The 23,298-nt window shown below is 45.6% G+C and overlaps 1 protein-coding gene across 3 annotated transcripts in view; it reads right to left on the bottom strand.

Moving 5' to 3' along the window:
• FBH1 (F-box DNA helicase 1) overlaps nucleotides 1-23,298 on the bottom strand; it is an 84,445-nt gene that overhangs the window by 58,324 nt on the left and 2,823 nt on the right. The window contains exons 2-5 of one of the 3 annotated variants that reach the window (XM_056573221.1): nucleotides 8,017-8,175; nucleotides 5,381-5,880; nucleotides 4,297-4,427; nucleotides 36-168 (exon numbers count right to left, since the gene is read on the bottom strand). In XM_056573221.1, the coding sequence (XP_056429196.1) occupies nucleotides 36-168; nucleotides 4,297-4,427; nucleotides 5,381-5,880; nucleotides 8,017-8,175 (923 nt within the window). The remainder of the gene's footprint in view (nucleotides 1-35; nucleotides 169-4,296; nucleotides 4,428-5,380; nucleotides 5,881-8,016; nucleotides 8,176-23,298) is intronic. The other 2 variants (XM_056573223.1, XM_056573222.1) reach the window with 2 other exon arrangements.

The following is a 23,298-nucleotide window of genomic DNA, read 5'->3' as shown; positions in this document are numbered from 1 at the left end:
TTGAGGTCAACCTCACAAATAATAGGTATACATACCTCATTTTCACATACCAGCTCCGGAAGCCTCTGAACAACACATTTTTCAGCAACTTCATATAAATGATGATGCTTCAGACATTCCAAAATGGCTTGTGGGTTAATGACATGAGTAGATAAAGTGGCAAAGTACCTAGAGAGTATTGACACCTCTGTCAGTAGGGGAATAATCCACATTATTGAGAAACCAAAATGATCAATTTTCTAATCTGTCTTAGTCATTGGGTAGATAAATGTACTAGGTACATGACTGTCATTGGGCTGCTTATACAATGTGAGAAGCTACAAAAGGCAACTGGTCTGATTAATATCAAAGTTAAAAATGGAATTAAATGTTTTAGGCCTAGTAAACCCCCCAAAAGACAGGAGGGCTCAGCAGATTGTGAACAAAAAAAAAGATTTAATCTAAAAGAGGTGGCTAACCTTCCTTACCATAAAAATTGGTAGTCTACCACAGAAATTATTCACACCAAAATATTTGACAAAACAGGCTTAGATACATTCTTTAAAGAGTACCGGACACTAAATAAAAAACTTTTAATATAGTGTTCGTTGTGTAATTAGAAGACACTTTCACATTCCCTTGCTTTTAAAACTATCAACATAAATATGTTTAAAATGTAATAGAAAAAAACGGCCACAAGGTGGCGCTGTTCTGTTCCCTGCCACAATTAATACACTGAGTTCGGTCTCCTCCTGGCCTGGCAGGAGACCAAACTCAGGAAGTGCTTCTCTGCACTGAGCTTGATTTACAGCTGCACAGAGCCTCACGGAAAGCTGCAAAGAGCCTCACTGAAAGCTGCACAGAGCCTGAGGTCTTCTATTCATCAAAGCACTGCAACAATGGGAGGGCAAAGGTGGCCCCCCAGCAGGCTTCAGTGATGTCATGCCTGCTGGGAAACACCCACTTTCTCCTGCTGGGAGATTGCAATATGTGAACAAGAAGAAAGGTAAGATACACAGCTTTTTAAAGCTCTGAGAATTTTTTAAGGGTGGGAGGAGTGTTAGGAGTAGTTAAGGAACATAGACCGAGTTAGTTTAGAAAAGTTTATTTGGTGACAGGTACTTTTAAACAAAATAACATTACTGTGGTCCTAAGAATATAGTATTGGATCCCTTAAACCACTCTAACCCCTTTCCCTTCATCTTTTCCCCTCCTTTTTCCCCTACTGCATTGCCATGCGTTAAATATGGTAAAATCTATGAAAGTTTCCCTTTAAGGCCTTGTACAGAATAATATTGGCATTGGATGCACAGAAAGTATTAAATAAGGAGTTACTGTAGTATGAAAAATGACTACACTTTTCCTATCCACAATTTATATGGCCACAGTCATTTTACACAACGTTCCTCTAAGCGATAGCCTACGTGGATTCCTAACATATTTGTATATCACTCATTTACCAAACACAACCTCTACCCTAGAAAAAAAAGCCCTAGTGTTCCAGCCACCAACTGCTGTTCATTACCTGTAGTTAGGAGACTTCCACCTCTATCAACAGAAAGACAAGGACAGAACGCAGGAAGTGGGAGCAGAGCTTTCGCATGGGCTTTGTACAGAAGAGAGAGCCGGGGCTGTGAGCCTGCAAGCTGAGCCAGTCTGCCCAATAAAGATAATCCACATCAGTGGCGTCACCTGGTCATCATCCCCCCCTCCCCCACACACGCTGCAAGACCTACGAAGCAGCCGCTACCACAACGCTGAAAGTTTACATGACTTTCCTACGCATGTTGTATAGTATACTACCCAGCTTGCCTAAGAGGCTGGGGTGACACCAAGTTGGGATGATTACTTCCCGCTTGGGGATGTCCCCCCACATAGGGGTGTCACTCGATGCGGTCTGCACCCCCTAGCAACGCTACTGGTCTACACTGTTCCTGAAAGTGTAATTAAGGCTTTCCTCTCATCCCTTACCACCTAAAAAGCTAAGAGCAGCTGTCCCTTTTGTGAATACTAGAGATCTTACTGTACAAAGTGCTGCCTCCTGAATGCTAACTTGCCCTCCCCATGCCAATTGCTCTGACGGCTTATCATCAGCAGTTCAGTGCTTAGTGTAACCCTTTCCTTGCTGTGCTTCTGCTGTATCCCTCAGTTCTGCTCACAAAGCCTGTTGCAGAGTGAGTGAATCAGTAACCGCTTCTCCCTCTACATGCAGTCAATGGTAGTGTACTGTGTAAACTAACAGCCCAGCATGTTCAGTGCCTGTTCAGTAATGTTGGGTGTGGTACTGGCAAGCAGGTCAGCTCTGGTCTCACCTCTAGAAATCGAGAGAATGAAAAATGGCTGTGCGCCATGGAGGGAACTCTCAGGGGTGTAATAACAGCAAAGAGAGAACTAAAATCACATTATCACCACTTTGAATGGTTAATGTAAGGGTTAGCCCCAGTGCGGCTGCTACCTCTACACCCCTATGGCTACCCTCCTGCCCAACATCCACTCCTCCATATCAACTTAATTAGGTATGGATATAGCATGCATGCTTCACCACATATCCATACATCTCCTCCTGACTGTGCGTGGTGACAAAATTGCCACATATCTATTGTTTAACCCCTTAAGGACACAGGGTTTTTTAATTTTTCCACTTTAGTTTTTTCTACCTCGTCTTATAAAAATCTCAACTTGTAAAAATCATACCGCTTTAAATTTTCCACCTAAAGACCTATATGAGGGCTTGTTTTTTGCGCCACCAATTGTACTTTGTAATGACATCAATCATTTCCCCACAAAATCAATGGCGAAACAAAAAAATAAAAATTTTGTGGGGCAAAATAAAAAAAAACACCATTTTGTAACTTTTGGGGGCCTCCAATTCTATGCAGTGCACTTTTTGGTACACATGACAACTTATCTTTATTCTGTAGGTCCATACAATTAAAATGATACCCAACTTATATAGGTTTGATTTTGTTTTACTTCTTTTAAAAAAATTATAACGTGCTATAAAAATTAGCAAGCTTAAAAATGTCCTCTTCTGACCCCTATAACTTTTTTATTTTTCCTTATACAGGGCTATATGAGGGCTCATCTTTTGCGCTATGGTCTTTTGTTTTTATCTGTATCATTTTTGTTTTGAAGGGACTTTTTATACTTTAAAAAAAAAAAAATTTAGGGTATACAAAGTGACAAAAAATTTTTTTTATGCATACGCCTTTGACTGTGCGGGTTAATTAACATTATGTTTTCATAGTTTGGAGATTTACACATGGGGCGACAGCACATATGTTTATTTTTATTTACATTTATTTTTTTATTTATGGGAAAAGGGGGAGGCAATTCAAACTTTTATTAGGGAAGAGGTTAAATCACATTTATTAATTTTTTTTACTTATTTACCATAGGGGACTATTACATGCAATCATTAGATTGCATATACTGTTCAAGGATATGCCATAGCATAGCATTGTTGAGGGTTATCTGTACTCCATTGCTCCAGCCTGCTGAGGCCGACTGGAGCCTTGGAGAATCAATCGGTCGGCGAGGAGACAGGTAAGGGCCCTCCCGCCATCCTCTCAGCTGATCACGATTTCCCCGCGATGATCCTGATCAGCTCTGCTGAGCTCCTGGCATTGCATTTTCGGCACTTTAGACACTGCGATCAACTTTGATCGTGGCGTCTAAAGGGTTAATGCTGGGCATCGTCCCGATTGCCGGTGTCCGGCATTAGCCACGGTTCCTAGCTGCTAATAGAAGTCGGGACCAAAAGGATATGAAGTGAGCTCAACTCCTGATCTTGCTTAATAGACCTGCTGCACGGCCGTGCTGTATCATATATACAGTGCTGGTCATTAAGGGGTTAAAGGGGTACTCTGGTGGAAAACAATTTTTTCATATTAACTGGTTCCAGAAATTAAACAGATTTGTAACTTACTTCTATCAAAAAATCTGGTCTTACTTCTATTAAAAAATCTGGTACTTATCAGCTGCTGTATTCTCCAGAGGAAGTGGAGTAGTTCTTTTCAGTCTGACCACAGTGGTCTCTGCTGACACCTCTGTATGTATCAGGAACTGTCCAGAGTAGAAGCAAATCCCCATAGCAAACCTCTCCTGCTCCGGACAGTTCCTGACATGGACAGAGGTGTCAGCAGAGAGCACTGTGATCAGACAGAAAATAACTACTCAACTTCCTCTGGAGCATCCAGCAGCTTATAAGTTCCGGAAGGGTTAAGATTTTTTAACAGAAGTAATATTCATTGTAGGTTATCCTTGCTGCTTGTTTTAAGAGATAGCAGAGAAAGAACCAGTATAACATTTTCTTACTTTACTAGATGTAGTATGCAGAGCAGGTTGTCTGCAGTTATTCTATTTTTCTTTAGAAGACCCTCAATTTCTATAACAGCCTGGTCGTCTTTTGCAAGATACCGATGGTACAATTTCTTCCACTTAATAAACTGAAAGAAAAAAGAAAAAAAAAAAAAGCACAAAATGGAAGTCACAAGCATAAAAGAGGCATTCAAATACTGAGATGGAAAATACAGTCTGAGATCCGTTGTGTCCAGAGCTTCCTGGGCTAAATGTAAGAAAGACATAGAGAGACAAAGAGAGACAAAGAGAGACAGAGAGAGACAAAGAGAGACAGAGAGAGACAGAGAGAGACAGAGAGACAGAGAGAGACAGAGAGAGAGACAGAGAGAGAGAGAGACAGAGAGAGAGACAGAGAGAGAGAGACAGAGAGAGAGAGACAGAGAGAGAGAGGAAGAAAAAAAACAAAGAGAGAGAGACACACAGAGAGAGAGAGAGAGAGAGAGAGAGAGAGAGAGAGAGAGAGAGAGAGACAGGAAGAAAAAAAACAAAGAGAGAGAGACACAGAGAGAGAGAGAGAGAGAGAGAGAGAAAGACAGACAACAAAAACAAAGAGACAGAGAGGGAGAAAGAGAGAGGGTGAGATTTAATCTGAGAAGGGCTCTAAAAGGAGCCTCTGATACAAATAAATAAAGCCTTCATTTTTGTTTTTTGCAGCTCTCCTTTAGACCTTCCCATCTGCATTGTAAGAGACAACAAGCAAACTATAACGGAGCCTACGGTCATACTACCTTCCATCTGTCAACCTACATACACTCTGTAGGTAAGCCAGAAGAAGGGGACTTATGGAAGTATAACTGCAGGATCATACTGCAGAGTGCTTGTCTGTAGTCCGTTACCATGGAGACACATGGGCCTGCATAAGAGCTGTAGAAATAAAGAAGAATTATTCGATAAGTTACCTCGACCTTATATTCTAGATGTACTAGAATAATTAAAAATGTTTAGTGTTTGTGAGAGGAAGAAAAGTTGACTATGATTCCTTGTTTCCACACAGTATCTATAATATGTAAAAGAAGTTTAGCCGAGATCATGTACAGACCAGTGAATCATAGACCAAGGTCCTCCATTTACGACAGACCAAGCTGACATTCTGATAGAGGTCCACAACTGGAAGGAAGCCGAATATACACTGCAGCAGTTCATCGGGAAATTGGTTGAGATGTCCACATGATGCATTGTTCTGGTCAGTCACACCAAATAGTCCGTAACAAGACTCAGAAAGTGAATCGAGCATATGGCTCATTTCGTCATCATCATCCTCCTCAAAGAAATTGCAGAAAGATGAGGAAGCATCCCCTCCTGGACAACCTGAATCGGAACACTGGCTTCTATGTTCTATGGAAGAAAAGGGTCTTTTCCTGCTGATGGTGGGCTCCAATGGAGATAAATCAACCTCACTGTCAGAGGCTCCAAAGTCTTCATCAATATGACTAGACGCCTCTTCTGCCATCTCCGAGATATGGCTGCTGCTGGTGGATTTATCTGTACTTACGTTATCATGTGAACTATGAAAAGAAAAAGCTGGTTTTCTTCCTTTGCCTACAAAAAGGACAGATACAATTATTTACATAAATTGTAAGTAATTAAATGTTTTGAGAATACGAGTCCACTAGTGACCCCTAATGTGGTGGTAGGGTTGCCACCTTTCTTGCGAAAAAATAAAAAATACTAAATATACCGGCCATGCTAATTTGCATAATTAAAAGGGTATTCCGGGAATTTTTTTTATTTGACTATGCTACAGGGGCTGTAAAGTTAGTATAGTTCATAATATAGTGTCTGTACCTGTGTGTGACGGTTTTCTCACAATTCTTATGTAATTTTCACCCCAAAATTTATTTTTACCAGCATAAAAATTTACTGTTGTCTCGGATTTTTCCCAGCATGCAATGCGGCCGAGACCTGACTCACTAGTCAGCTGATGACAGGGAGCCTGTCTGCTTCAATGGGTGGAGGGATCAATCTGCAACTAATGCAACAGCTGGAGGAACCCTGATTGAAAACCACAGGTTTTTTGTTTCAATGGGTGGGGTGGCTGATGTGTGGGAGGGAGGAAAATGGCATTGTGGGATTTGTAGTAAAAAAAAAAACATAAGTCAAACAATAAATACCAGTTCACAAAAAGCTATCCATAGTATGATGGTAATCTCATGACATAGCCATTTAGCCCCAAGACAAGAGCAGATCCTTCCTAAGTATGTCCATTACTGTCTGCCAGGTATGTACTAAAATCACCTTATGGTGGATAACCCCTTTAATTATATATGTGTGACATCACAGGATACATATGCGGTAGGAAATTTTGTCTTATTCTGACCCCTATAACTTTTTTTTTTTATTTCTCCTTATACGGGCCTGTATGAGGGCTCATTTTTTGCACACCGATCTGTAGTTTTTAACAGTCCTATTTTTGTTTTGATGTGACTTTTTTTTTTTTTTTATCAATTCTTTATTTGTGAATTTTCAAGACACAACAGTTGAGTCAACCAAGGAATTCAACAATAATTATGTAAGTTCACAAGTACATAGCGCCTAAGACATTCGACAGACTAATAAACGGTAGGTGTCTGCATAATGAGTCCTAAGTATGTACAAGACCCCTGAAAAACCCACAAAAGAGACATTGTGGGCCGGGGACATGACACACATGCAAGGATGTGAGAGAGGACCCACTGTCCACGAGCGAGGCCGGCTGCACCCGTGTACCATGGATAGTCTGTCTCAGGCAAGATGATTCAACTTACATGGTAGCATGGAAAGAAATTGAGATGGAGAGAAAGAGTAGGGGGTGAAGAACATAGAGCAAGTGGTCGGGAATTAGAAAGTGATGGAAGAGAAAGGTGGGGTGAGAAGTTGGAGGAAGGAGGGTGACCACAATAGGAGGGTAATGGATGAGATGGGGGCGAGGAAGGACACAATAGGGAGAGGAAAAAGAGTTTTGATGTGACTTTTTGATTGCTTGGTTTGTTCATTAAATTCGGGAGTTGCAGTTAGTTACATACTACAACTTCCAGCATGTCCTGATACAGTCTGTGGCTCAGCAGCTGCCCCAAACAAAAACTACAACTCCCAGCATGTTGGACTATATAGTAGTATATAGTATAGGTCAGTGTTTCCCAACCAGGGGTGCCTCCAGCTGCTGCAAAACTACAACTCCCAGCATGTTGGACTATATAGTAGTATATAGTATAGGTCAGTGTTTCCCAACCAAAGGTGCCTCCAGCTTATGTAAAACTACAACTCCCAGCATGTTGGACTATATAGTAGTATATAGTATAGGTCAGTGTTTTCCAACCAGGGGTGCCCCCAGTTGCTGCAAAACTACAACTCACAGCATGCCTGGACAGCCAACGGCTGTCCGGGCATGCTGAGAGTTGTAGTTTTGCAACAGCTGGAGATGCTCTGGTTGGGAAACACTGGTATAGTATATGGTGCAACATTCCGGGAGTTGGAGGATTGGTTAATATAAAAATACCGGCCATTTTTAATATAAAAATACTGGCAGGGTAGCCAAAATACTGGCTGTGCCAGTAAAATACCGGCCAGGTGGCAACCCTATGTGGTGGGAACCTAGGCTAATGTATTTATGGATGAATTTATTTTTTTGTGCCTAGAGTTATATGTCTTTATACTCAGAAAGGTAACTGATAAAAAAACAAAAGGGACAATGTCTACCTTGAAAGCATCTCGCAGCCCTGCTACGAGGATACAGGCCTCTGTGCACGTCTTGCTTGGTCTTCCATTGGTTGAAAGGCTGAGTGAGGGAGCGCACACTTTCTCTGCTCTGAGCCAGTTCCTGACAGTCAGTCTCTGTAAGATGCTTCCGCCTTTTCACTGTTGAGCAGTACAAGTTTTAGTGTGAAACCTTTGTACACTTCATCATATAAAAATCAATATGGATAAGCAATGAGGCTGGTCTGTGAAAGAGAATCAGTATGTTTTTATATCTTGATTCCCATTGGTGCTCTTTTGGGCTCACACAGCAAGCTTTTTCTTCTAGATTTCTAATAGCTCACTCTTCACTAATATTTAGGAGATTTCTCAACTATTTTTCTGAACCACCAATTTCATACAGTTTTTTTTTTTTTTTGGCCATCTAAATATATCTAAATATAATATACAAAACAAAAAAAAAATAAAAACAAAGGGACATTGCTGGTCGTAGTGTTTGGCTCAGTGGCAGTGTGACGTATTGGGCCTGACACCAGGAAGAAGACGGGGGCAGGGGCTCAATACGTCACACTGCCGCTTTGCCAATCACGGGTCATCGCTTGCAATTAGCTCAGCTTCAGTCTGACACGTCATTTACCTAGCACCAGGTAGAGGCAACGATACAAGAGGCATTGGTGGAGCAGCAGGAGGTAGATAGCCATGGCAGATTTTCATAAAACGTTTAGTACCCCTTTAACAGCATTACATCTGCAGTGGATATGGTACATGTGAATATACTCTTGATAATTGGCCCAGATTTATCAAACTGTGTGAGAAAAAAGGAGTGGAGTGATCTTCTCACAACATTTTGCATTTAAAAAAAAAAAAAAATTATTTATTTATTTTTTACGCTTTTTGGGGTAAAATGGGTAAGGGGAGGGGGCGTGGCTTGGCGGTTGAGATGAGCGGTCGCACGCTGTGAGTGCTCCCGCTTAGAACCTGCATTTAACTTATCCTGAGGTGAATCCTGGAGTCCCTGACCCCACAGACTCGGCTGAGGACCCGCATTATGGCCTCTAAACAAGACCCGACGAGAAACAAGGATCGACCGGCCGTGGAAAAGCTCCGGGATTATGCCCGCGCTGTCAGGCAAGATGGCGCCGCTCAGGCCGGGGCGCGTGTTCCACCAGCGGCTGAGGAGGAAGGAGAGGCTCCACATCGTGAAGAGGGAGCAGATTCTACTGACCTTACCCTTCGAGAGGTGAGCGATACCCTCCTGATGGCGATCCAGACATGCCGCACTTCTCTCACCGGAAAGCTTGAAGAGGTCAGGGTGGACGTGGGCCTCCTACGGCAGGACTTTCAGACCCTGAGGGAGCGGGTGACGGAGACTGAGACGCGCATCTCCACCCTGGAAGACACGGTACAGCCTCTACCCTCTTCACTCCGCGAGGTCCGGGAGCAGCTGGATTTGGCCCGTCAGAAGAATGACGACCTCGAGAACCGGCTGCGCCGGAATAACATTAGAGTGATCGGTCTTCCTGAGCGGGCGGAGGGTCAGAACCCGGGGGCCTATGTGGAGTCCTGGATCAAAGAGCTTTTTCCGGATGCCCCATTCTCAGCTGCTTACGCCGTGGAGAGAGCACACCGAGTACCATCTAAGCCTCCGATCCCTGGTGCACCTCCTCGTCCTCTATTGGCGAGGTTTCTCAACTGCAATGATCGGGACTTGATCCTCCGCTCTGCCCGGCGGCTGCCGGAGATCATAGTGCAGAACGCAAAGGTGTCCATTTTCCCGGACTTCTCCTCTGATCTTCAACGCAAGAGGGCCTCGTTTACTTCTATCAAGGCGCGGCTGAGAGAGAGAGGGGTACCATATTCCATGGCATACCCTGCCCGGTTGAGGATCGTGGATGGTGACCGGGCGATTTTTTTTACTTCCCCGCAGGATGCGGATGACTGGCTACGGCGCCAACGTTGAACCGGATCCTGTAGGTGACCCCGGATTACGTGGAGAGATGGAGATGCCGGTACAGGACCTCCTGCCATGACCTTTACCCTCCCTCTCCTTACCTCTACCCCCCTGTATGGCCCCGGTCTCCTGGACCCCTCTGCGGAGCTCAAGGTACTGTGCTTCCTCTTCCCCCCTCCCCGGGAGCCTAGTCTCCCCAGATCCTCCACTCTTCCCATGCACCTAATGCCCCCCTGATGATCCCAGGCCTTACCTCTCCCTTCCCTCGCCCCCATCCTGTTGCTTACTTTGGACTGCTGTGTGCCCTGACTCAGGACTGTTCCTCCGGGACTGCATGAGGGCCCTACCCTGACCCTCTGAAGGGATTTACTCTGTCCCTCTTCAGTCTACCTTCCACGTCACCCTGTCCCTTTTTCCTGGGTCGGTCCATTTTTTTTTACATTTCCCCCCCCCCCCCCCCCTTTTTTTTTTTTTTATTTCTGAGTCACGGACTTGGAGGACGTCGGCCACTGGACTACTAGTACGCGATCTTTATATGGTCTCCTTCCCCCCTCCCTGATGTGCCATTTTTCCCCCCCCTTCCCATTCTCCCTTCCTAACCAACAAAACCCCCCCCCCCATTTTAGTGCCTTAGGCCTTTTGTTCCTCGACTACCTGGACTGTCCCATGCTGTGTGACTCCTGTTTGCTGGGGTTATTATTTATTTTATTTTTTTTTCCTTTTTCTTCCCCTATTTTTTTTTATTATTTTTTCCATTTGTGGGGGGGTCGGGGTGGCGGGTGGACAATCTCCTGAGGAGGGGATGGGATTTACTGTTGATCATATGAGTTTCTCATGTTCTATTTCCTCTCTCTCTCCTGCTTCCCCTATCCTTCTCTCCTTCGTGGGACCCTCCCTCCACCCCCTGTTCTTCCCCCTCCGGTCCACCCTCTCTCTCCTTCCTCTCTCCTTCCTCTTCTCTCCCTCCTTTTCCCCTTCCCCCCCCCTCGTTTTTTTTTCTTCTCTTCTCTTTCTTCCTGTATTCTCCTCCACTTCTTCTCTCGGGTCCCAGTTGGACTAATACTCTCCTACTGATTGATGTACATACTCAGGGTTCTCCACTGTTAGTATGTAAGAGCAGGTTCTCCCCACTGGATGGAGCTGTTGCTCCACTGATGCTTATGCAACACTGGTATAAATATGTTTACTGTTTGATTTATTTACTGTTCCCCTACTTAGTTTGGGGTTTCATTTTGCCACCAAGATACCTACCCGCGAGGTCTCCTATTAGTAGGGTTTTGGGTCTAACCACTTCAGTACCACGGTCTATATATGGTCCCGCGCATCCCTGTCAGTATTTCTCACCCCGGCTGGGGCATGTATGTCTTCTCTGTCTTTACCTCTCCCCCTGCTGTTTTATGTGTTGTCTCTTCTTATGGCTGATATTAAGATAATGTCATGGAATGTTAGAGGAGCACGCACCCCGCGCAAGCGCACTATGATATTCTCCCATATTAGGAAGTATCAGCCTCATATTGTGGCACTGCAGGAGACACATCTTACTCCAGATAGAGCTGGGCAGCTTTCTAAACCCTGGGTCCAATGGTCCTTGCACTCCTATCACACGTCCTTCTCAAGGGGGGTTTCCCTACTGGTTAGTCGGAGAGTGAGGTGGGACCCGGTTACAGTACGTAAGGATTCACAGGGTCGTTTTATCTTCGTATACGCATTCTTGAATAATGTGCCTTTTGTCTTCTTATTCATATACAACCCTCCCCCCGCCTCTATGGATATACTCCATAAGGCGGTTACATTCGCAGCTAGTTATCCCTCTGCCCGTGTCCTCTGTATGGGGGACTTCAACATCGTACCGAATCCGTCCCTTGATCGTCATAGCCCCAGGGGGATCCCGGCGGGAGTCGGGGGTGGCCCTTTATCGCTGTTTTTGGAGGAGGTTGGATGGGTGGACATTTTTAGGGCCAGGTACCCTCAGGCTAGGCAATACTCTTGTCACACTCTGGGCAGAAATGCGCTGTCCAGGATTGACCTTGCATGTGGCAACTCGCTCCTTCTTCCCCAAGTTTCAGCGGTTTCCTATGAACCGCGGGCTATATCAGACCATTCCCCCCTAATGCTTGATGTCTCCATGATAGATCCTGGTTCACCACGGAGGTGGAAAATCCACCCTTTCTGGCTGGAACAGATAGGCCCCTGCGACCGTATTCCAGACCAGCTTTGAGTCTTTCTTGAGGCTAATTCCCCTGGGAGTTCCCCCACCCTGGTATGGGAGACACTGAAAGCGTATTTGAGGGGGTGTTTGCGCTCCACTATCTCCTTTCTCAAAAAGTCAGCGTCTAGGCGGGAGGAGGAGCTGGCTGGACGATGTGCGGAGTTGGAGGCCCGATACGTTGCGGACTCATCCGAGGCTAATAAGGTTGAATGGCTGTGTGCGGGGCGGCAATATATGCTGCACCTCTCAGAGAAGGCCAATAGAAAGCTGTTTTTCACAAAACAATTCTACTTTGAACATGGCAATCAATCTAGTAAGCTGTTAGCACATATAGTCAGGCAGAACTCTTCTGCCCCTGCGATTCTTAAGATAGTGGCCTCGGATGGGTCCGAGCTGTCGGGGGTTACGGACATTGCGCGTTGCTTTGCCACATACTACTCTAATCTTTATTCTTCACAGGTGCAATATGGTGCTGAGGAGTTGGACACCTACCTGGACGGTATTGACTTTCCGGTACTATCGGATAGTGATCGGATGATGTTGGAGAGGGTCCTTACTGGAGATTCAGGATGCCATGGTGGACATGACTAAGGGTAAATCTCCGGGCCCTGATGGCCTTCCACTGGAGATTTACTTGCGGTATTCCGACATGCTCCTTCCTTCCCTGCTTGCAATGTTTGAACGGGCATTTGAGGATGGTATTCTACCAGCCTCCATGTATGAGGCAACCATAGTTGTTCTCCTAAAACCTGATAAAAATCCTGTGGAGTGCGGTTCTTACAGACCCATTTCGCTGCTGAATCTGGATTATAAGGTGCTTACGAAAGTTTTAGCTAACCGATTGAACAAGGTAATCCTATCCATAATTCACCCAGATCAATCCGGCTTTATGCCTGGCAAATCCACATCTGATAACATCCGTAGGGTACAGGCGGCTGTCCAGGTGGGTAACGCTCTGGGGGGAGATTGGGCTTTGGCGTCGCTGGACGCCGCCAAGGCCTTTGATTCCGTGGAATGGGGTTATTTGCAGGCTACCCTTGTTAAATTTGGTTTTGGTCCTAATTTTAGAAAATGGGTGTCCCTCCTGTACAGATGCCCGCAGGCCCAGATCCTGGTGAATGGTGTGTGTTCCTCCCCATTTGCTCTCGGCCGGGGCACACGTCAGGGGTGTCCCTTGTCCCCGCTTCTGTTTGCGGTGGCAGTGGAGCCCCTCGCCCTCCGCATTCGGCAGGATCCTGGCTTCCGAGGTATGTCTACGGGGGGCCGGGAGGAGCGCATAGGCCTATATGCCGATGATATGGTGTTATTCCTCTCTGACCCTACAGTGATGCTACCTTATGTCATGACACTCATGGATCGATTTGGGTATTTCTCTGGTCTACTCATCAACTGGACTAAGTCTGCAGTGATGCCGCTTCTGTCTAGGGATTGGCCCCCGGTAATGAATGGCCTCCCGGTGGTTTCCTCATTTAAGTATTTGGGGGTGCACATTCACAGAGATCCTTTGCTTGACCTGCCCGCCAATATACTCACTCTACTTCCTTATGTTAAAGCGAAGTTCCGGGTGTGGACCACGCTCCCATTGTCGGTCGCTGGCCGTATCAATCTTATTAAACTCATTGTCTTACCTAAGTGCCTTTATGCGCTGGAGCATGCCTCAGTGCCTGTACCTAGACACTTCTTTGATTCTCTTCACTCCCTCCTTTCACCATTTATTTGGGGCCCCAATAGACCTAAAATTCGGCTAACCACGTTACAACGCCCCAAGTTGGCGGCGGGAATGTCACTCCCTGATTTTTATTTATATTATTTGGCCGGTCAACTTCGGTATATCAGGCACTGGATCTCTGGGGATGTGGTGCCGGACTCCGAACAGTCCCTAGCTAGGTCTGTCCCGACAATGTCCCTTAGGATGCTGCTAGATAGTCCTGTTCTGGGTGGTAGAGCTTATCTCCAACTTCATAAGCTGGCTATAAAGGTGTGGCGGGCTGTTAAGGGGATATATGGATATACTGACATCGCTGAGGATACCCCTCTATGGCATAATCCTCAACTTCCTCAAGTGAGCGATGCTCTGGACCCAGTCTTCTGGCAGAACGCGGGGGTGCTCACCTTGGGGCATGTATATCGTGACAATGTGCTCTGTTCATTTGATCAGTTGCAATCCAGTCATGCTCTTCCCAGAAACAGTTTTTTTAAATACCTCCAGCTCCGACACGCCCTGAATGCCCAGTTCCCCATTGGGAGCCCATTGATATCAGCGTTTCCCCTCATCGGGGTTTTGAAGTCACAGGGTCCCAGGGGGCTGGTGTCCATCCTGTACACGCACCTTATTCAGGCCAAGAACTCCCGCAATCCAGTATCGGCGGTCCGGCATTGGGAATCCCATATCCCTAATTTGACTAAGGATGTATGGGAGGACATTTTTTCCTCCCACATGTTAGTGTCCCCGGCGGCGAATAATAAATTGATCCAATTGAACATTATACACTATAGTTATATTACTCCTTTAAGGCTCAATAGAATGGGTCGTTCAGACTCCGATGCCTGTCATCGTTGTAGCGCTGCCAGGGCAGACTTTTGGCATTTGATTTGGGCTTGCCCATATATCGCAGCTTTCTGGCGTGCAGTGCTCACTTTTTTAGCTACTCTGGCTCAACCTTCCCTATCTCTTGATCCTTTGATCTGCCTTTTTGGTATCTTAGATGAAGAGATATGGACACATCACGTACGTACGTTTTTGCGGGAAACTCTGTTCTTGGCCAGGAAGGCTATTGCTCTTAAATGGATGGACCCCGGCTCTCCTACCCTGACTCAATGGAAGGCTTTGGTGAATGCTACATTGCCTTTCTCACACATAGTGTACAAAAATAGGAAGTGCCCGGGTAAATTTTATTCTGTGTGGGGTGGTTGGTGTTCCTCTCCCTTGACTCAATGCTCGTATTCTGTGACCCCCTCTGGGACAGTGTAAGATACATTGATATTATGCTTGCTATCTGTGGTCTCTACTAACCTTCGTTTCTCTTTCTGTGTACGTTTGTCGATTCTTTTTCTACCTCTTTGGATGCGTGGGTGCCTTTCGGGATTATTTATCATGGGTTATTTGATGGTACCACTAACTAGTGATAGTATTGGTGCTCCTCGCGGGATGGTATACGATTGCTAATTTTGGCGAATGTTCGCCTTCTTGTTCTATTTTGTTTTCAGTTTCCCTACCTCAGTTGGGTAGTGTTTTATGACTTTGACGTTTACCATGTGATGTAACCTGGAGTATCCTGTCGCTTACATTCTGTAAATTGATGTATGGTCTCATGACCCTTTTCTATGTACTGTGGATATGCTTCATGTTCACTTTAATGGGCCTGTGGTCTACAATTATTTACTTTTCAATAAAACGAATTTAAAAAAAAAAATGGGTAAGGGGACATTTAAAGGGGTACTCGGGTGGAAAACTTTTTTTTTTTTAAATCAACTGGTGCCGGAAAGTTAAACAGATTTGTAAATTACTAAATTACTTCTGCCCTATTCTCTCCCCTTCAGATAACATCCCACCCTCCCGCTGAGCAGGACATCATTAGGAGGAGAAAGATCAGGATGGCAAGTTCTGATAGCTGCGGCATTAGACGAAGGTAAGTATGTGATGTTTTACTGCATGGGAGGGACATGGTATACCCCTTAAAAATTTTGAGCAGAATTTCCCCATTGTCCTTAATGAGAAAGTTGTAGGGGGAGATCTATCAAAACTTGTGCCCAGGAAAAGTGCCCATAGCAACCAAACAGCTTATTTTATTTTTTACATACCTTTAAAAGGAGATATCCAGTGGTGAAAAACTTATCCCCTATCCTTAGGATAGGGGATAAGATTCAGATCGTGGGGGGTCTGACCACAGGGCCCCCCCGCGATATCCTGTATGGGGCCCTGACAGCCTGCGGGAAGGGGGCGTGTTGACTACTGCACGAAGCGGCGGTTGACATGCCCCCTCAATACAACTCTATGGCAGAGCCGTAGCGCTGCCTTTGGCAATCTCCGGCTCTGCCATAGCGATGTATTGAGGGGGCGTGTCAGCCGCCGCTTCGTGAGGTGGTCAACACGCACTATCTGGCCAACGAGCCGGGGCTCCATACAGAGAGATCGCGGGGGGGGGGCCCCAGCGGTCTGACCACTTGCGATCTGAAACTTATCCCCTATCCTTCTAATAGGGGATACGTTTTTCACCACTGGACTACCCCTTTAACCCCTTAAGGACCCAGCCAATTTTCAGTGTAGGACCCGGCCATTTTTCGCACATCTGACCGCTGTCACTTTAAGCATTAATAACTCTGGGATGCTTTTACCTTTCATTCTGATTACAAAAATGTTTTTTGGTGACATATTCTACTTTATGTTAGTGGTAAAATGTTGTCGATACTTCGTGGTGAAAAATTCAAAAATTTGATGAAAAAAAAAAGGAAAATTTAGCATTTTCTTAACTTTGAAGCTCTCTGCTTATAAGGAAAATGAATATTCCAAATAAATTATATATTGATTCACATATACAATATGTCTACTTCATGTTTGCATCATAAAGTTGACATGTTTTAATTTTTGAAGACATCAGAGGGCTTCAAAGTATAGCAGCAATTTTCAAAATTTTCACAAAATTTTCAAAATCGAAATTTTTCAGGAACCAGTTCTGTTTTGAAGTGGATTTGAGGGGCCTTCATATTAGAAATACCCCATAAATGACTCCATTATAAAAACTGCACCCCTCAAAGTATTCAAAGTCACATTCAAAAGGTTTGTTAACCCTTTAGGTGTTTCACAGGAATAGCAGCAAATTGAAGGAGAAAATTCAAAATCTTAATTTTTACACTCGCATGTTCTTGTAGACCCAATTTTTTTATTTTTACAAGGGGTAAAAGGAGAGAAATCTTCCTAAAATGTGTAACTCAATTTCTCTCGAGTAAGGAAATACCTCATATGTGTATGTAAAGTGTTCGGCGGGTGAACTAGATGGCTCAGAAGGGAAGAAGCGACAATAGGATTTTGGAGAGTGAGTTTTTCTGAAATGGTTTTTGGGGGGCATGTCACATTTAAGAAGCCCCTATGGTGCTAGAACAGCAAAAAAAAAAAACACATGGCATACTATTTTGGAAACTACACCCCTCAAGGAACGTAACAAGGGGTACAGTGAGTCTTAAAACCCCACAGGTGTTTGACGACTTTTCGTTAAATTTGGATGTGTAAATTATTTACAGTATTTATTTTTTTCACTAAAATGCTAGTTTTCCCCCAAATTAATTTTTTTACAAGGGGTAATAGGAGAAAATGCCCCCCAAAATGTGAAACCCCATGTCTCCTGAGTATGAAAATACCCCATGTGTGGACGTCAAGTGCTCTGCTGGCGAACTACAATGCTCAGAAGAGAAGGAGTCACATTTGGCTTTTGGAAAGCAAATTTTGCTGAAATGGTTTTTTTTGGGGGGGGGCATGTCGCATTTAGGAAGCCCCTATGCTGCCAGAACAGCAAAAAAAAAAAAACGGCATACGATTTTGGAAACTACAATCCTCAAGGAATGTAACAAGGGGTACAGTGAGCCTTAAAACCTCACAGGTGTTTGACATCTTTTTGTTAAAGTTGGATGTGTAAATGAAAAAAATATATATTTTCACAAAAATGCAGTTTTTTTACCCAAATTTCACATTTTTACAAGGGCTAATAGGAGAAAATGACCCCCAAAATTTGTAACCCCATTTCTTCTGAGTATGGAAATACCCCATGTGTGGATGTCAAGTGCTCTGCTGGCGCACTACAGAGGAGGAGCGCCATTGAGCTTTTGGAAAGAGAATTTGTTTGGAATGGAAGTCAGGGGCCATGTGCGTTTACAAAGCCCCCCGTGCTGCCAGAACAGTGGACCCCCCACATGTGACCCCATTTTGGAAACTAAACCCCTCACAGAATTTAATAAGGGGTGCAGTGAGCATTTACACCCCACTGGCTTTTGACAGATCTTTGGAACAGTGGGCTGTGCAAATGAAAAATTATATTTTTCATTTTCACGGACCACTGTTCCAAAAATCTGTCAGACACCTGTGGGGCGTAAATGCTCACTGTACCCTTTATTACATTACGTGAGGGGTGTAGTTTCCAATATGGGGTCACATGTGGGGGGTCCACTGTTCTGGCAGCACGGGGGGCTTTGTAAACGCATGTGGGGGGGGCATTGTTCTGGCACTATGGGGGCTTTGTAAACACACGTGGCCTTCAATTCCGGACTAATTTCCTCTTCAAAAGCCCAATGGCGCTCCTTCTCTTCTGAGCAATGTAGTTCGCCCGCAGAGCACTTTACATCCACATATGGGGCATTTTCTTACTCAGAAGAAATGGGGTTACAAATTTTGGGGGGCTTTTTTTCCTATTTTCCCTTGTGAAAATGAAAAATTTAGGTTAACACCAGCATTTTAGTGAAAAATGCTTTTTTCCCCCCATTTTTCCATCCAACTTTGAAGAATTTTCATTTAACACCTGTGTGGTGTTAAGGCTCACTATACCCCTTGTTAAGTTCCGTAAGGGGTGTAGTTTCCAAAATGGTGTCCCATGTGGGTATTTCTTTTTTTGCGTTTATGTCAGAGCCGCTGTAAAAATCAGCCACCCCTGTGCAAATCACCAATTTAGGCCTCAAATGTACATAGTGCACTCTCACTCCTGAGCCTTGTTGTGCGCCCGCAGAGCATTTTACACCCACATATGGGGTATTTCCATACTCAGGAGAAATTGAGTTATAAATTTTGGGGGTCTTTTTTTCCTTTTAACGCTTGTGAAAATAAAAAGCATGGGGAAACACCAGCATGTTAGTGTAAAAAAACATTTTTACACTAACAGGCTGGTGTAGCCCCCAAATTTTCCTTTTCATAAGGGGCAAAAGGAGAAAAAGCCCCCCAAAATGTGTAGTGCAATTTCTCCCGAGTACGGAAATACCCCATATGTGGCCCTAAACTGTTTCCTTGAAATACGATAGGGCTCCGAAGTGAGAGAGCGCCAAGCGCATTTGAGGACTAAATTAGGGATTGCATAGGTGTGGACATAGGGGTATTCTACGCCAGTGATTCCCAAACAGGGTGCCTCCAGCTGTTGCTAAACTCCCAGCATGCCTGGACAGTCAGTGGCTGTCCGGAAATGCTGGGAGTTGTTGTTTTGCAACAGCTGGAGGCTCCGTTTTGGAAACACCGCCATACAATACGTTTTTCATTTTTATTGGGGGGGGGGGGGGGGGACAGTGTAAGGAGTGTATATATTGTGTTTTACCCTTAATTTTGTGTTATTGTAGTGTAGTGTTTTTAGGATACATTTGCAAAGGCGGAGGTTTACAGTGAGTTTCCCGCTATGAGTTTGCGGTGCAGCAAAAAATTTGCCGCAGCTCAAACTTCAAGCAGGAAGCTTACTGTAAACCTGCCCGTGTGAATGTACCCTGTACATTCACATGGAGGGCAAACCTCCAGCTGTTTCAAAACTACAACTCCCAGCATGCACAGGCAGACCATACATGCTGGGAGTTTTAGTTGCGTACCCCCAGCTGTTGCATAACTACATCTCCAAGCACGCCCTTCGGCGATCAGTACATGCTGGGAGTTGTAGTTTTGCAACAGCTGGAGGCTCACTGGTTGGAAACCTTCAGTTAGGTTCTATTACCTAACTCAGTATTTCCCAACCAGTGTGCCTCCAGCTGTTGCAAAACTACAACTCCCAGCATGTATTGATCGCCGAAGGGCATGCTGGGAGATGTAGTTAGGCAACAGCTGGGGGTACGCAACTACAACTCCCAGCATGCCGAGACAGCTGTTTGCTGTTTGGGCATGCTGGGATTTGCAGTTTTGGAACATCTGGAGAGCTACAGTTTAGAGACCACTGCACAGTGATCTTCAAACTGTGTCCCTCCAGATGTTGCGAAACTACAAATCCCAGCATGCCCAGACAGCAAACTGTTGCCCATAGCAATCAGTCAGATAGCTTCTTTAACCTGTTAAGGACCAAGGGCGTACGGGTACGTCCTGACACCCTGGCACTTAAGGACCCAGGATGTACCTGTACGCCCGTGGGAATTTCGGTCCCTGCCTGGCGGGGACCCGACCGAGGTGACTGCTGATATCGATCAGCAGGCACCCCGCGCAAATGCCCAGGGCACCCCTGGGCATTTGACCGGGGTGCCTGCCAATCAATATCAGCAGTTACCACGGCCGCGTCCCCGCCCGGAAGGGACCGAAATTCCCACGGGCGTACAGGTACATCCTGGGTCCTTAAGTGCCAGGGTGTCAGGACGTACCCGTACGCCCTTGGTCCTTAACAGGTTAAAGAAGCGATCTGATTGGTTGCTATGGGCAACAGGTTTTGATAAATCGTCCACAAAACCCTGCAGTGTTGAGGCTAAACAGTTTTTTTTTTTTAACCTCTTAAGGATGCAGGGTGTACCTGTATGCCCTGAGTCCACTCCCTTTCAATAACGCGGTCGGGCCCAGCCTCTAACAACAGCCGAGACCCATGGCTAATAGCACGCGGCACATATCTATTAACCCTTTAGATGTGGTGTTCAAAGTTGAGCGCAGCATCTAAAGTGAAAGGAAACTACTGACACTTAGCTCAGTGGGCTGTTTGGGACCGCCACAGACACAAGGAGGATCCCCACCTGCCTCCTGGTGTCCGATCGCCGAATGACTGTTCAGTGCCTGAGATCCAGTCATGAGCAGTCAAGTGGCAGAATCATTGATCAATGTTATCCTATGGGAGCTATAATATTGCAAAAAAAAAAAAAAATTTATGAACATTTAACCCCTTTCCTAATAAAAGTTTAAATCATCCCCTTTTCCCATTAAAAAAAAGGGTAAATAAAAATAAACATATGTGGTATCGCCGTGTGCGGAAATGTCCGAATTATAAAAATATATTGTTAGTTAAACCATATGATCAATGGCGTACGCGCAAAAAAAAATCCAATATCCGAAATAGTGAATTTTTGAATAAAAAGCGATCAAAAAGTCCGATCAATACAAAAATGGTACCGCTAAAAACTCCGATCACGGTGCAAAAAATGAGCCCTCATAACGCCCCATACACGGAAAAATAAAAAAGTTATAGGGGTCAGAAGATGACAATTTTAACCCCTTAACCTCTTAAGGACGCAGGGCGTATGGATACGCCCTGCATCCCGAGTCCTTAAGGACGCAGGGCGTATCCATACGCCCGTGGGAATTCCGGCCCCCACCGCTAGCCGGTTGGGGACCGGAGCCGGATGCCTGCTGAAATCGTTCAGCAGGCATCCTGGCATATCGCCCAGGGGGGTCATTATGCCCCCCCATGTCGGCGATCGCCGCAGATCGCTGGACAATTCAGTCCAGCGATCTGCGGCGATTCCGGGTCAATCGGGTCTCCAGTGACCCGGTGACCCGGAATTACTGGCTGTTCGGGGCCGTCTCTGACGGCCCCGAACAGCCAGAGCCTGCAGGGGTGAGGTGGCACTGATGCCACCTCACGATCGCCCTGATTCGTCGGCCGGATTACCGGCCGACCAATCAGGGCGCCTGCTGCGGGCGTCACTCCTGCACCCGCTCCGCCCCTCTTCCGGAGGGCGTGAGCGGGTGCGGGAAGACGACCCCGGGTGCTGGGGACCCCGATCCCCGGCGTCCATGTTGGGATCGGGGCCCCAGGAGCGACGGCGGCGGCGGCGAGGGACAGTCCAGCGATGAAGCAACAGCAGGAGGTGAGTGACAGCCTCCTGCTGTTGCTTAGCAACAGCTCCCAGCATGCAAAAAGGGCATGCTGGGAGCTGTAGTTATGCAACAGCAGGAGGCAGACCACCACAACTCCCAGCATTCCCTTATGGGCATGCTGGGACTTATGGTTTTGCAACAGCTGGAGGCACATTATTTCTATGGAAAAGTGTACCTTCAGCTGTTGTATAACTACAACTCCCAGCTTGCACAAACAGCTAAAGTGCATGCTGGGAGTTGTAGTGGTGCATCTGCTGGTTGCATAACTACAACTCCCAGCATGCCCGTTTGCTGTCGGTGACTGCTGAGAGTTGTAGTTTTGCAACAGCTGAAGGCACACTGGTTGTGAAACTTAGAGTTTTTTTTTTTACCTAACTCAGTGTTTCACGACCGGTGTGCCTCCAGCAGTTGCAAACTACAACTCCCAGCAGTCACCTTACACCATGCACCGTACATGCTGGGAGTTGTAGTTTTGCAACAGCTGGATGCACACTGGTTTTGAAACACTGAGTAAGGTCACAAACTCCGTGATACATAACCAGTATGCCTACAGCTGTTGCAAAACTAAAACTCTCAGCATGTACAGTCTGTCAGCGCATGCTGGGAGTTTTAGTTTTGCAACAGCTGGAGGTCCCCCCCAATGTGAATGTACAGGGTACACTCACATGGGCGGAGGCTTACAGTAGGTATCGGGCTGCAAGTTTGAGCTGCAGCAAATTTTCTGCAACAGCTCAAACTGCCAGCGATAAACTACTGTGAACCCCCGCCCGTGCGACTGTACCCTAAAAACACTACACTACACTAACACAAAAAATAAAATAAAAAGTAAAAAACACTACATATACACATACCCCTATACAACCCCCCTCCCCTCCCCAATAAAAATGAAAAACATCTGGTACGCCATGGTTTCCAAAACGGAGCCTCCAGCTGTTGCAAAACAACAACTCCCAGTATTGTCGGACAGCCGTTGACTGTCCAGGCATGCTGGGAGTTTTGCAACAGCTGGAGGCCCCCTGTTTGGGAATCACTGGCGTAGAATACCCCTATGTCCACCCCTATGCAATCCCTAATTTAGGCCTCAAATGCGCATGGCGCTCTCACTTTGGAGCCCTGTCGTATTTCAAGGCAACAGTTAAGGGTCACATATGGGGTATCGCCGTACTCGGGAGAAATTGGGCTTCAAATTTTGGGGGGTATTTTCTGCTTTTACCCTTTTTAAAAATGTAAAGTTTTTGGGAAAAGAAGCATTTTAGGTAAAATTTTTTTTATTTTTTTTACATATGCAATAGTCGTGAAACGCCTGTGGGGTATTAAGGTTCACTTAACCCCTTGTTACGTTCCCCGAGGGGTCTAGTTTCCAAAATGGTATGCCATGTGGGT

Source organism: Hyla sarda, chromosome 4 (genome assembly GCF_029499605.1).
Source record: "Hyla sarda isolate aHylSar1 chromosome 4, aHylSar1.hap1, whole genome shotgun sequence".
Lineage (NCBI taxonomy): Eukaryota > Metazoa > Chordata > Amphibia > Anura > Hylidae > Hyla > Hyla sarda.
The sequence above is the reverse complement of the archived record's forward strand: the minus strand, read 5'-3'. Positions and strand labels throughout refer to the sequence as shown.